Here is a 15,278-nt window from a genome sequence, read left to right as displayed (position 1 = left end):
CAATGGTCTGGCTATCACCTGGCCTAGCTCCTTAAGGACCCTCAGGTGTAAGACATCTGGTCCCGGTGACTTATTTATGTTAAGTTTTTCAAGTCTATTTCTAAATCTGTCTTCCCATAGCCATGAGGGTGCTTCCTGTGACGGGTGATGAAAATTAACATTACAGTCTTGGATACTGTATCCCCCTCGTTTCCTTTCTGAAGACTGAGAATATAATCAAAACCTTCGCCTTCTCTCTGTCCTTTGTAGCCAAATTCCCTTCATCATCCTTTAAGGGGCCAATATGCTCTGGCCTCACTTTTTTACTATTTATATACATAAAGAATTTCTTGTTTTTTGTTTTTTTTTACTCTCCTCCGCTATGTGCCTTTCATGTTCTATCTTAGCTGACCTGATTGCACTCTTACATCTTACTGCATTCTTTGTAAAGTTGAAATGCTGACAATGACCCCTCTTCAGGCTCTGAAGAAATCCCTGTGACGGATGAAACGTGTCAGAATGACGCCATCACGCTCTGCATAGCGTGCGCACAGACTCGGCCCACCAGCCCTGGGGACTCCACCAGTATCACAGCGAGGTTTTTTCAAACATGCTCGGGAACTCAGCATCGGAGTACGATTTACACCGCACCACGGCGGTACTCTCCAGCCTCACATCACTGCTCCTGACTGTCTTTACACGCCTCCTCCTTATGTAACCTCACAAGTGGATGGAAGCTTACAAGTTGAGCGCAAGAGGGACACTGCAACTTCATCTGATCGTTATCACATTTTCAGTGCCTACTGAGGGGTGAGATCTAATCTGATATTGCCTGTATGGTATGGCTATACTTATTTTTCAGCAACTTCTCCCCCTAGCACTGATGTTGTGACCGATTCAGCTTCTGCATATTTCCATCTCAAATCAATCTACAGCTCTCCACTCAGTAGACCACCTTTATCGTTCTGGCTACATACTCTACCATTTCACCTATAGTGAACTGTATTACCGCTTGTTAGTAGCCCTGAAAGGTCTATTTATCAGCAGACATTTGACAAATCCTCTGTGCTACCATCCACATGGTGGATGTAAATTACCCAGGGCCACACGGCCATTCATTTCCTTCCTACCTGCTACTTACCTGTATATTTCTCAACTCATAAGGACTACCTTCTGCTATGTACAGCTGCAAAATTAAACCACTATTCCCTTTGAGTTAGTTGGAAGGAGTGCAAGTGTTGTATGCATGTGGTGGCCATCTGTGCTGTGTTTTTTAGACAATGTTGTCTATTTTTATTGGTGATGGTATTTGGTCTTCAATTATTTTTCCTGATTTGTGTTAAAGTGAATTATTCTCAATAAAATTTATATTTTTGCTATCTTGCTCGTTCCTCCTTGATGAATTGCTTTCCCTTGTTTTTTGACAATGACCCCTCAGCCTTGTATTTTTTGAAGGCCTTTTCTTTTGCTTTTATATGCATTTTTACATTGGAGTTTAGCCACCCAGGATTTTTTTTTAGCTCTTTTAAACTTATTTCCCATTGGAATGTGCTGGCCAATACCTTTATTTAGTATGCTCTTAAAGGACTCTCATTTTTCCTCCACGTTCTTTGTTCTTAGGATTTTATCCCATTTAATGTCATCTAGCAAAAAGCGCAGTTTAGGGAAGTTGGCTCTTTTGAAATTCAGTGTCTTTGTATTACCCTTGTGTTTCCTATTTGTGTTATTTATACTGAAACTAATTATTATTATTATTATACAGGATTTATATAGCGCCGACAGTTTACGCAGCGCTTTACAACATTAGGGCAGACAATACAAGTACAATACAATTCAATACAGGAGGAATCAGAGGGCCCTGCTCGTTAGAGCTTACAATCTAGGAGGGAGGGTCAAGTTATACAAAAGGGTAATAGCTGTGGGGGATGAGCTAATGGAGAAAATAGTGCAGTTGTTAGATGGAGGCAGGATAGGCTTCTCCGAAGAGGAAAGTTTTCAGGGATCGCCTAAAGGTAGTTACATTTGGAGACAGTCAGACAGATTGGGGTAGCGAATTCCAGAGGATGGGCGAGGCTCGGGAGAAGTCCTGGAGGCGGATATGGGAGGAGGTGATGAGGGAGCTAGAGAGCAGAAGGTCTTGGGAGGAACGGAGGTGGCGATTAGGTTGGTATTTTGAGACTAGGCTAGTGATGTATCGGGGGCAGAGTTGTGGATGGCTTTGTAACTTATTGTTAGTATTTTGAATTTAATTCGTTGGGTGAGTGGTAGCCAGTGGAGGGATTGGCAGAGAGGGGTAGCAGACACTGAGCGGTTTGTAAGGTGGATGAGTCTGGCAGCAGCATTCATGATGGACTGAAGGGGGGATAGTCTATTTAAAGATAAGCCAATGAGGAGGGAGTTCTAGTCGTCGAGGCGAGAGATAACCAGGGAGTGAATCAGTCCCCACCTAGCACCCTGACATGTGGGGACGGGTGGATGGTTTTGCCATTGCTCTTGACAGAGAAGTCAGGGGAAGAGGCATGTGGGGGAGGAAATATTATAAGCTCGGTTTTGGACAAGTTGATTTTGAGGAAGTGGTGTGACATCCATACAAATATGTCGGTTAGTAAGTTAGTGATGCGTGAGGAGACTGATGGAGTGAGTTGAGGGGTGGAGTGAGTTGAGGGGTGGAGAGATAGATTTGTGTGTCGTCAGCATAGAAATGATATTGAAAGCCATGAGAGGCTATCAGCTGCCCCGGGGAAGAGGTGTAGATTGAAAATGAAAGAGGTCCAAGAACAGAACCTTGGGGGACCCCAACAGAGAAGGGAAGAGGAGTGGAGGAAGTAGAATTGTAAGTGACACTGAATGTGCGTTGGGATAGGAAGGATGAGAGCCACTGAAGAGCACAGTCACGGAGACCGAGGGAGTAAGGTTTTTTGAGGAGGAGGGGGTGGTCAACCGTGTCAAAGGCAGCTGAAAGATCCAGAAGTAGGAGTACAGAATAGTGTCCGTTGGTTTTTGCAGTTAGTAGGTCATTTGTGAGTTTTAAAAGAGTAGTTTCTGTGGAGTGTTGAGGGCGAAATCCAGATGGAAAGGGATCAAGAAGGTTGTTTTTAATGAGGTGGTCACTCAGTTGGTTGTAAACCAGGCACTCAAGTAGTTTAGAGGAAAAGGGGAGCAAGGAGATAGGGTGTAGGTTGTTAAGATTGGTAGGGTCCAAGGACGGCTTTTTAAGTATGGGAGTGACCAGTGCATGTTTTAGAGCATTGGGGAAGATGCCAGAGGCGAGGGAGAGATTGAAGATGTGTGTTAGAGAGTGTAGGATGGGGTCAGAGGGCGACCGTAGCATTTGAGAGGGAATAGGGTCCAGGGGACAGGTGGTTAGGTGGGCGATAGAAAGGAGTTTAGCAACTTTGTCTGTAGTAGCAGATTTGAATAGGGGGAGTGTCAGTTGTACCTGTTGACATGGGGTCTTAGCTAGGGGAGATACCTGTGGAGTGGAGATTTCATCACGGATTGTATCAATCTTGTTTTTGAAGTGATTAGCGATCTCCTGGGCAGTGAGTAAGTGGGTGGAGGCGGTAGAGGACAAAGTAGAGAGTTGAAGGTAGAGAAGAGTTTACGGGGACTGGATGAAAAGGTGCTAATAAGAGTTGTAAAATAGGTTTGCTTGGCAGTGTGGAGGAAAGAATAGTATTTTTGGAGGGCAGATTTGTATTGGTTGAAGTCTTTGAGAGACTTAGTCTTGTGCCACAGACGCTCAAGAGCGCGACTACGTTTTTTGAGAATTTTAGTGTCATCTGTTTGCCAGGGTTGTAGGGGTCGAGGCCTGATTCTGCGTGTAGTGAGGGGAGCGAGCTTGTCCAGGGTGGAGGACAGGGATTTGTTGTAGATGGACGTGGCTTGGTTGGGGCAGGACAGGGGAGAGATTTTGTCATAGAGGTCAGTAGCAGAATAGAGGAGTTGAAGTTGTGAAAGTTTCTACGGGTGATGGTTAGGCGATTGGAGGGAAAGGTGGTGGAAGACAGGGGGAGAGAGAAACTAATAAGGTGATGGTCGGAGAGAGGAAAAGGATTGTTTGAGAAGTTGCATGGAGTGCATAGGTAGGAGAATACAAGGTCAAGGGTGTTGCCATCAGAGTGAGTAGAAGCTTGTACCCATTGCTTCAGGTCAAATGAAGAAGTTAGACTAAGAAGTTTAGAAGTAGCAGGAGTATTTGTATTAGTAGGGATGTTGAAATCACCGAGAAGGATTGTGGGAATTTCCGAAGAGAGAAAGTAGGGTAGCCAGGCAGAGAACTCATCAAGGAAAGTCGATAATTGACCTGTGATCGCTGTTCCTAAGTTGCCCCCTATTTTTACATCCGCGATCAGGTCTGTATTGTTAGTAATCAGTAGGTCTAGTAAAGCATTGTTTCTTGTTGGTGCATTCACCACCTGACCCATGAAGTTGTCCTGCAAGACATTTAGGAAATGGTGAACCTTTGACGAATGTGCAGTTTCTTCTGCCCAGTCTATATCTGGATAATTAAAATCCCCCATTATAATGTAAAAACTATTCTAATAGTTTTAAATAATGCAGCAAGATCCACACAAGTAGGACACCCATTGTTAGAGGTGATTTAATCTTCCAAAGCAAATATACTTTTGCAAACTGGCACAGACTAGTATTCCAATGTTTCTCTTTTCCCTCATTTTTTCTCAATCATTCAGCTAATTTGACCCCAGGGCTGATGAAGAGGGGCAAGAGAGGGTCAAACAAGGATGCTATGCGGGCAACTGACCTCCTCCATATCAACTGATGATGTCATTGGTTTTTAGGATGCTGGCAGCTATTGTTATACCTATGGCTTTGTGTAACTAAAAGGCAGGCTTCATCCACACGCCGGCTTGTATACAATTTTTCGGCAATTTTCAGGCATTTTGCCAAAGCACCCCTGAAGAAAGTTCAAGGCACCCTGGTTGACAAAGGCTGATCTAAGTTATATGGTTGACCTTACTTTCATGTAATGAGCTAAACAAATGTTTTGTGAAATTCAGTTTTGCAAAAATTTTGACAGAGAAAATTGAGTACTGTCCGTGATACTTTTTCTATTTATTTTATTTGCACTAACATATCATTATTCATGGATGAACTTTCGGGGTGTGTCCCCTTCTTCAAGGTCCAAGCAGTACTGATTCACAAAAGTTTTAGCAGAAGGTAAAATGTTAAGACAAAACAAAACAAAAAATATCTGAGGGAAAGGAAAAAGAAAAACAAACATATACAAATCAATAGTATGGCAATGGCAATAAAGCTATCAGCGAGTGAGATAAGACAGAGGGAAAGCTATAGACTGGAGGGGGGGGGGGGAGGATGACAGTCACAGAGGGGGTCGTAACACTGTAGTATAGTGGGTGAGGAAACTAATATCTAAATTTAGGCCATTGTTTTTTGTGTCAAAAAGAAGTATGATTCTTAACTCAAACGTTTTACTTTCCAGGATAGTTCTAAAATTGCCTTTAAGAACTAAAACATTGCAGTCTTCTATAGTGTGGTCCAGTTGTGAGAAATGATGTCCCACAGGTGTGCAGAAACTGTCTTCCTTATATTCCTTGATCGTATGTCTGTAGAAATTCATCCTCACTTGTAACTTCTGTCCTGTTTCACCAATATAAGATCCTTTGCTACACCTGTTGCATTGGATGAGGTACACCACATTACTGGAGGTACAGCTGTATGATTCCGTGATATTGAAGGTCCCATTTATGTGGGTGATACTTTTGGATAGATTGATCTGGTTGCACAGTTTGCAGCGTTTTTTATTGCAGGGTTTGCTTCCATTATTTGTGACTGATTTTCTGAACAAGCTTAACAATATACAACAATTACCACCAAAAAAACTTCTAGTCACTATGGATGTAGAATCTCTGTACAGTAACAACCCTCACAAGGATGGGTTGGCAGCATGTCACAGATTCTTATCATCCTCAACAAACCACAAATACACTGCTGAGGATGTTACACATTGAATTAATTCTTACACATAACTACTTTACTTTCAATGGCATCTATCTCCAATGTATGGGTACTGCTATGGGAAGTAAAATGGCACCCCAATATGCAAATTTATTTATGGCTTACCTGGAGGACAATTTCCTGAACAACATACAACAAAAGCCATACAGATATTACCGCTATATTGATGATATCTTCATGATATGGACAGAAGGTGAAGGAAATCTAAAACAATTTTTGTCATTGATCAACACTTTTCACCCATCTATCAAACTAAAAATGGATTATTCGAATACACATGTCAACTTCCTAGACACTACAGTATACATCAGGAATGATGAGCTTCACACGTCGATATATTGAAAACTGACTGACTGATGCAGCTATTTCCATAATTCCAGTTTTCACCAGTTTTAAACGAGCCATCATACACAGCCAGGCCATCAGATATCACCGAATATGTTCAGACCCAGAAGACAGAGATAAACATCTCAGAACACTGGCAGACTCCTTCCATAAGAAAGGTTACAAAGTCAAAACCATCAACAACAACATAAACACAGCCTTGAAAACCCAAAGAGAAAATCTCCTCCAACACACAGAGAAAAAAACAAACAACCGAGTATCTCTAGTCACCACATACAACCCAACACTAGAAGGGATCAAAAAGATAATCAAAGATTTACAACCCATTGTAACAGAGGATGAAACTCTGAAAAAAATATTCCAACAACCCCCATTATTGTCTTTCAGATAACCACTCAACCTCAGACACAAACTAATCAGCAGGAAACTTCACTCTGATTTTAAAGTCACAAATAATGGAAGCAAACCCTGCAATAAAAAAACGCTGCAAACTGTGCAACCAGATCAATCTACGCAAAAGTATCACACACACAAATGGGACCTTTAATATCACGGGATCATACAGCTGTACCTCCAGTAATGTGGTATACCTCATCCAATGCAACAGGTGTAGCAAAGGATCTTGTGTTGGTGAAACAGGACAGAAGTTACAAGTGAGGATGAATTTGCACAGACATACCATCAAGGTACATAAGGAAGACAGTTTCTGCACACCTGTGGGACATCATTTCTCACAACTGAACCACACTATAGAAGACTGCAATGTTTTTTCCCTGTGTATATCATGCTTGTAATCAAGAAGCAAAATCCAAAGGTGTCTCTATTTTGATTTCCAGTCGAGTATCCTGGTCCCTTATAGAGAAATGTTTGGATCTAAATGGTCGTTATCTTTTTCTTAAAGGATACCTCGATGGCATTAAGGTGACACCGGCCACTGTATATGCACCAAATCTAAATCAAGACTCTTTTTTGAACAAAGTTCTACTAAAGTTACCAGAATTTGCAGAAGGTAAACTGATCCTGGGGGGGATTTTAATATCCCCCTGGACCCTAGAATAGACACTTCCGTAGAGACTTCATCGGTCCCAGGCAGTGTCAGAAAGCGTATACTGAGGAAACCATACGAATTGCAACTGGTAGATGCTTGGCGAATCCTTCACGCAGGGGAAAGAGATTATACTTTTTTTTCTAACCCACATCAAGTGTACTCTCGAATAGATTTATTTTTGGTTCCACATTATTTACTTACAGGATGTTTCCATTGGAAATATAACGTGGTCAGATCATGCCCCGGGGACTCTCTGCCTCTCCCTATCCAGCTCGGCTGGCTCCCCGGAGAGGCGCTGGCATCTTAATGAGAGTTTTCTACCGAATCCTGAAATTTGGGATTATGTGGCAAAAGAACTTACAGCATACTTTCAGACGAACGACATGCCGGGGAATGACATGCCGGGGAGCGACCCGGGCATGGTATGGGAGGCACATAAGGCAGTAATACGGGGGATTTTGATCAAACATGGATCCCGATTGAAGAAAGCACGAGAAGTCCAGATAACAAAATTACTGGGGGATATACAGGTCCTTGAATTACAACATAAGAGAACACAGGAGCCCTCTGCGGGGAATGATCTGGCTCATTTGAGGTGACAAATAACAGATCTCCTTTGTTTTAAAGCTAAAGCAGCAATACAGTCTGGTAGGAAGGTGACATATGAACTGGGACATAAATGCAGTAAATTGCTGGCGGGGAAGCTTAAGGAAAGGAGTTCGACAACATATATACCTCACATAAAAGGAAGGGCTGGTCAACTAATTGCGCTGCCAAAAGATATTGCCAAGACGTTTGGAGAATTCTATTCATCTTTATATAATTTGACATCACCATCCTCTTCTCCTTCTGTTCTGGAAGAATACCTTTCCTCATCATGTCTTGCTAGACTCCCCTCTCCAGTACGTAGTAGTTTAGAAGCCCCTATTACTATAGAGGAGTTGATGACGGAGATAAAAACGGTTAAATCTGGGAAGGCACCAGGCCCAGATGGATTTACCTTACAGTACTATAAAAATTATCTTTCTGTGTTGGGTGCGCACAAGATAAAGATGTTTAATGCACTGGGCCAGACGACCACACTGCCCCCAGATGCACTTCTGGCATATATTTCTGTTATTCCAAAGGAGGGGAAAGATCCGTCAGAATGTGGAAGTTACCGTCCAATTTCGCTATTAAATGTAGATTTAAAGATTTTTACTAAATTACTAGCCTCCCGTATTCAACCTCAACTTACTCAGTTAAACCATTTAGATCAAGTAGGGTTCATCCCCTCTCGTGAAGCAAGAGATAACACCATCAAGGTGCTTAACTTGATCCACCACGCTAATAAGACAAATACCCCGTGCGTCTTTCTGAGCACCGATGCAGAAAAAGCATTCGATAGAGTAAACTGGAATTTTATGTTTTCGGTCCTGAGGCACATGGGACTAGGAGACCGTATGCTGCAATGGATTGCTAAGGTCTACACTGAGTAGAGAGTATTCTCAAAACCTTTCAGGATCTCAAATGGAACATGGCAGGAATGCCCTCTGTCGCCCCTGTTGTTTTCGCTCTAGCTGGAGCCATTGGCAAAATCCAGCAAAATTCGGCAAAATCCAGATATTTTGGGGCTACGAATAGGAGATCAAAATTGCAAAGTTTCAGCCTATGCAGACGATCTGTTGTTCTCTATGTCTAATCCACACATTTCATTGCCTAACCTTATGAAGGAGTTTGAAGGCTATGGAGCTCTTTCAAATTTAAAAATACATTTTATTAAATCGGAAGTTATGGGAGTGGCACTTCCTCAATTAGAGCGTGATATTATACAACCCAATTTTAAATTCAAATGGGTGACATCAGCGTTAAGGTACTTGGGTACATATATACCATCAAACCTGAGTAATACTTTTGTGGTAAACTTTCCACCAATATATAACGCAGTACGATCTTTATTGTATAAATGGAATCAGTGGCTACACTCATGGTTTGGCCGATGTAATATTATTACAATGAGTATCATGCCAAAATTCTTGTACCTTTTTCAGGCATTAACTATCGTTATACCAGCAGTTTTTTTTTCGTCAAATCCGCACTCTTTTTACAAAATTTATATGGGCGAATAAACACCCCAGGATTAGTAGATGTCTTTTGATGTTACCCAAGTGCTTTGGCGGTGTAGCTGCCCCAGACGCATTTAAATATTATCAAGCGGCCCATGTGGGCAGAATGATCGACTGGTGCAGACATATGGAATTCAAACTTTGGATAGACATAGAACAACAATCTAGTCCGATACCTTTGGGTAGAGCACCTTGGTGCTATGCAGCCCTACCCGTCCCTCTTAAAACACATCCTATTATAGGCCCTATACTGAGAATGGGATCTGAGCTCTGTCGGAACGCTAAATTTTCCACGATACAATCACCCTTGTTCTCAATATTGGGAAACCCTAGTTTCCCCCCAGGCATGGAATTAGAGGCGTTTAAGAATTTAATAGAGAGGGGCTGTTTTCAGGCATCGCACTTTATGGATCATGAGAATTGGCCCTCGGTGGCCACATTGACGCACCCGGGGGGCCGGTATGAAATAAATCTCTGGCAGGCGTTGCAGCTATGGCATTTCCTTAGGTCTCTGGGACCACTGATAAATTATCAGCGTCAATTAACTTTGAATCATATTGCGATGGAGACGACCCCTCTCTCGGACGATTTCAAAGATAAATGCTCTGCTTAGCTTGCCCTCAGAAGATTTTGTGATGCCAGGCTTTGGTAAATAGGAGAGAGATCTGGATAGGACCTTTAGCCCAGCCAAACGACAGAATATTATCTATCTTTCGCTGAACTCATCAATATGCACACAGATTCAGGAATCTAATTATAAATTACTGACACAATGGTATTACACCCCGGCAAGGCTAAGTAAATTTTCTCCAGAGGCCTCAGACCGTTGTTGGAGATGTAGAGAGGATTGGGGGACACTATTATTTTATATATTTTGGTCCTGTCCTAAGATTAGACAATACTGGCTGGAGGTACAGAGGTTATCTCAAAAGTTCACAGCCTTTCCAATACCAGATGACCCCGCATTTTTTCTGCTTCATTGTTCACAAATCCCCCGGCAGGCATATAAAAAATCTATGTTATGTCACATGGTCAATGCAACTAAAGCTTGTATTACTCTTAGCTGGAGGGATCCCAAACCTCCTTCCAACGCTCAGTGGCTAAATAGGGTGAGGGACACCGGGATTATGGAGGATCTTGTAATGTCAGCACAAGACAGAAAAAAGAAAAAAGCAATACACTATTATTATTATTATTATTATTATTATTCAGGATTTATATAGCGCCAACAGTTTACGCAGCGCTTTACAATATAAAAGGGAGACAATACAGTTATAATACAATACACTAGAACATGGGCAAACTGGGATCAATTCGTATCCTCAGAAGAGGGGAGGAGACTGATGGGGAGTGCTCCAGGGGAATGATGGGTCTCACGCTGGTGTGTTTTCACTCTGTCTGCCCCTCTCCTCGGGGGGGGGGCGGAGGATGACCCCCCCTTTTTTTTTTTTTCGTTTTTGACTTGTTTTTTTGTTTTTGTGGGTTTATTGATTTATTTACTTTTGAAGGTTTTTGTTTAGTAAAATATAAAAAGAAAGGGAGGTTTTCTTTTTCCTTATGAGTGGATACATACATATAAGTGTAAGTGGATGAAGATGTATATATACATGCTTATGTAGCGCTGGTAGATTTCTAATCTACCGCTTATATATAAATTTAGTGGGTCATCTGTGCTGTACATAGTTCAAATTTAATCTATGGCTAAATTAGCCTCTGTTCCAGCATTGGCTGTGTTGCGTGCAGTTCCGCACTATTGCCTGTAGGTGTCGTTGTCACCATAGGTCAGTGTTGGAAAGCAACAAGCTGAAGTATATTGAGTGCTCTTCTTTCTCGGAGGCAACTCGGCAGAGGTGGTCTGCTGCTGTGCACTATGGGAGAGGGTATTTAAGGGGCAGACACCATTTTTCTTTCTCTTTCACCTGCTGGCCCTCCTGGCCTAAAGGTATGTGATGGGGAGTTCTATCTCATGGACCTCCAGGCCGAAGGGTTGCGTTGCTGCAGTCGTGCAGGTAGGCCCAGAATCCTGTCTGGGGCCTACTGCTACGGAGATGGTCCTGTGCTGTCTGTCTTGCGGGAAGAAGCCGGACAATTGAGAAGACCCAGGGGAGGACCCGTCTTTGGAGAGGACCGTGCGGAATGCTGGTGTCTCAAGAGGGGCCTGGTGAATCAATTGGAGGATGCATCTTAACCTAATCTATCGCACAAGTACTGCCAGGTCGGCTTAAAGGTTCTGGTACTGTGTTGCTGTTCATCTAAAACTACTACATCCTGTGGCAGAGGATTGTACAGTTAAATTGTTCTTCTCAAGTCTGTGGCAGAGACTTTTTGTTCGCGCTACACTCCGGCTGCTAGGTCAGTGAGAGAAACCTATCCGGGTGAGCAAAGATTTAATCTTGGACTGAAGGTATATTCGTCCCCGAGATTTCAAATTCCTTACTGTGCTAAAGAAAAAGGTATTTGAACCTCCCTGCAACTCTTCTTCTACCTCTTTCCAGCTACTTCAAGTTACTTCCTATTAAAGCACTGAAAAAGTACTAAAGTGACTGGTGCCTACATTGTCAGAGACAAAGCTCAACATGGACTCCAAGTTCTGGTATTGGTGAAACTAAAGGTAAAAAGGTGACGGTAACAGCCCGATTTAAATCAGCAGCTCCATCGTGAGTTATTGCTACACTTATATAACTATGGAATATTAAGTTGGTACAAAATGTATGGCAGTTAAAAGCAAATGTGTATGTAATTGATGGGAAGTGATATGATACTGGATTACCTGCCTCCCTTTGAATAAATAAAGAAAATTAAAAAAAAAAAAAAAAAAAAGAAGACTGCAATGTTTTAGTTCTTAAAGGGAATTTCAGAACTATCCGGGAAAGGAAAACGTTTGCGCTAAGAATGATACTTCTTTTTGACACAAAAAACAATGGCCTAAATTTAGATATTGGTTTCCTCACCCACTATACTACAGTGTTATGACCCCCTCTGTGACTATCATCCTCCCCTCCCCCCTCCAGTCTATAGTTTTCCCTCTGTCTTATCTCACTTGCTGATAGCTTTTTTTTACCATTGCCATACTATTGATTCCTATGTGTGTGTTTTTCTTTTTCCTTTCCCTCAGAGATTTTTTGTTTTGATTTGACATTTTACCTTCTGCTAAAACTTTTGTGAACCAGTACTGCTTGGACCTTGAAGAAGGGGACATACCCCCAAAGCTCGTCCATGAAAAATTATATGTTAGTGCAAATAAAAAAAGGATCACGGACAGTACTCAATTTTCTAATTTTCTCTGTCACAATTGCACTAATACGGCTTCAATCACCTAAAGTAAAAATTTTGCAAATTGTTCTTGTGTTCATTGAGATACAGATTAAAATCTTACTTTTCAAAAGAGGTGGACTCATTCAAGTTTAGCACTGTATATATATATATATATATATATATATATATATATATATATATACATAAGATCTGAAAATATGAAATATGGTGTTAAATGTATCTGCTTCGGGAAGGACAGATCCTCTGTATTGTCTGTATGTGTCTTCTGCTGAGGTTTCAACATTTTAAATTGACCAATATGAGTCAAACTAAATAAACCAATACTACCAGGTGATAAAGCAGATACAGGTGTCTGGGTACACTGCAGTAAGCCACTATGCTGCATACATGACAACTTGCAATAGAAAGATTGGTAAGGAAGTTTTTTTATAGGCCCCCTCCATCATGTCCTTAGTGCAGACCTTATGCAAAAGTCCCTGTTGTAAGACAAACCTAGTAAAAATTACATTTTACAATACACACTGACAAATAAATTACTGCTATTATACAAACCAACAAAAAAGCATAATATTTAGAAGGTGTTTATTGAAAAGACATACTTTATACATAAAATAAACAATAACATTTCTTCCCTATTAAACTATTTTATTTGCAAATAAACCAACAGTAAAAACAAGCACTAACAAACAATCAAGTATAAATGTAAAATAACTTTGGAGTGCAGTATATCTCAGGATACACTTGTACAACAAAGCAATAAACTCCATCTTGCTCAGAGTCGAAAAACATTAGTGGTCTTTTAAAGCAGGCTCCCAGCCAAACATGTTTGTGTTTTGGATAGCGTAGTGATGAGTATAAATTCCTATCAAGCTCTTATTGATGTCTATGTCCCCACAACTGTGGTCAATTGAATAGGAAGTGAGGGTACATCTCTCCCATGGGGAAATAAGTAGCCATAAAAACATTTTTTCAAAGTGGTAAAGGGTTCTGTTGGGTTTTATTTTTGCTGTCTGAGTCTCTGCTATGGAGACTTCCTAGTGACTTCCTGACACTTCTTTCAAGGCAGCAGTATCCGTAAATACCTGGAAGATGTTTGTCCTTCCCCATTCCATTCAAGTGAAAAAGTTGTGACTGAAAATCTACTTTAAGACTTCTTCACCACTTTGCAACACCTTACAATACAGAGTGCAGTAAATAAAAAGTAATGCCTATCTAGAGACTATTCTTCCTGTTCTCTGATTCATACTGATAAACTGCTTCCCCTTCAAAACACCGCCGACACGAGCTCCTGTGTCAGTACGGTCATTTATAATGATACTTTAATGTGTAATATATAGCTCTCAATGCAATCAGCTCAGATCTTGCAATCAGCTCATATTGTGCATAAACAAAATGTATGCTAGGTTAGGTTCACACCGCTGCGATACGGTGTGGCTTGTATATTCTATGGGGCCAAAATCACACTTGAATTGCACCTAAGTAGCACAGGAACCTTTTCCAAAAGTGCTCTGTGCTCAGTCACACTGATGTAAACGGACACCATTGCAAACAATGTGATTTTCCTTGTCATGTGATTCTGTGCGACTGAAGTCACTTTTGAAATCGCACTAGTGTGAACCAGGCCTAAATATCTGTACATTTCAACACTGCAATATACTTTTATCATTTTATATATATATAAAAAAAAAAAAATATGTTGCACACCCTTTGAAATCTGTTTGACATTGTAGTTGTCGAGCATCTAGGTGTCTATTGATGTCCGACTAGACTAAGAATCTCCATGATCATGGAAGAGACATCTGTGTTCAAGCTGAAATAAAAAAAGAATACAAGAAATTAAAAAAATCTATCCTCATGAACATTATATATGAACAAATGCAATGACTCATCCCCTTCTCATCCTACTTCATGCTATTTCAGTGGGCTCAGTCCAGAGTCTTAGTCAGAAATAGAGAGGCAAACAGCTTGAAGTGGTTTTAAAGGCTCACGGTTTTTTACCTTTATGCATTCTATGCATGAAGGTAAAAAACGTCTGTGTGCAACAGCCCCTCCAGCCCCCCCCGATACTAACCTGAGCTCCCACTTGATCCAGCAATGTGCACAAGAGCTGAGCTTCACTTAGGTCTCTCATTCCTCATTGGCTGAGACAGCAGCGGAAGCCATTGGCTCCTGCTACTGTCAATCACAACCAGTGAGCCAATGAGGAGGGAGTGGGGGTGGGGCCAAGCCACGCTGCATGTGTGAATGGACACACAGAGCAGTGGCTCTGAAGTGAGCCTGCTTCTGTGCCTCCATAGCAAACTGCTATGGGGAGAGAGTGGGGGGAGGGGCCGAACCACAGTTCTGTGTGTTTATTGGACACAGAGCGAGGCTCAAGAGCGAGCATGTACCAGTGTCCCCAGAGCAAATGGTATGCTATTTGGGGCACTGGCTGAAGAGAAGGAGCCAGGAATGCTGGCGGGGGAGCCAAAAAGAGCAGGATCAGGGCTGCACTGTCCAAAACCATTGCACAGAGCATGCAAGTA

At 41.7% G+C, this 15,278-nt stretch overlaps 1 protein-coding gene across 2 annotated transcripts in view; it reads right to left on the bottom strand.

The window, feature by feature from the left end:
* Window positions 1-14,434: 14,434 nt before the first annotated feature.
* LOC141144583 (serine/threonine-protein kinase ULK4-like) overlaps window positions 14,435-15,278 on the bottom strand; it is a 1,176,078-nt gene continuing 1,175,234 nt past the window's right edge. For both annotated transcript variants that reach the window (XM_073630414.1, XM_073630413.1), the window contains exon 37: window positions 14,435-14,563. In XM_073630414.1, the coding sequence (XP_073486515.1) occupies window positions 14,503-14,563 (61 nt within the window). In that variant the 3' untranslated portion in view covers window positions 14,435-14,502. The remainder of the gene's footprint in view (window positions 14,564-15,278) is intronic.

Source organism: Aquarana catesbeiana, linkage group LG05 (assembly GCF_042186555.1).
Source record: "Aquarana catesbeiana isolate 2022-GZ linkage group LG05, ASM4218655v1, whole genome shotgun sequence".
Lineage (NCBI taxonomy): Eukaryota > Metazoa > Chordata > Amphibia > Anura > Ranidae > Aquarana > Aquarana catesbeiana.
The sequence above is the reverse complement of the archived record's forward strand: the minus strand, read 5'-3'. Positions and strand labels throughout refer to the sequence as shown.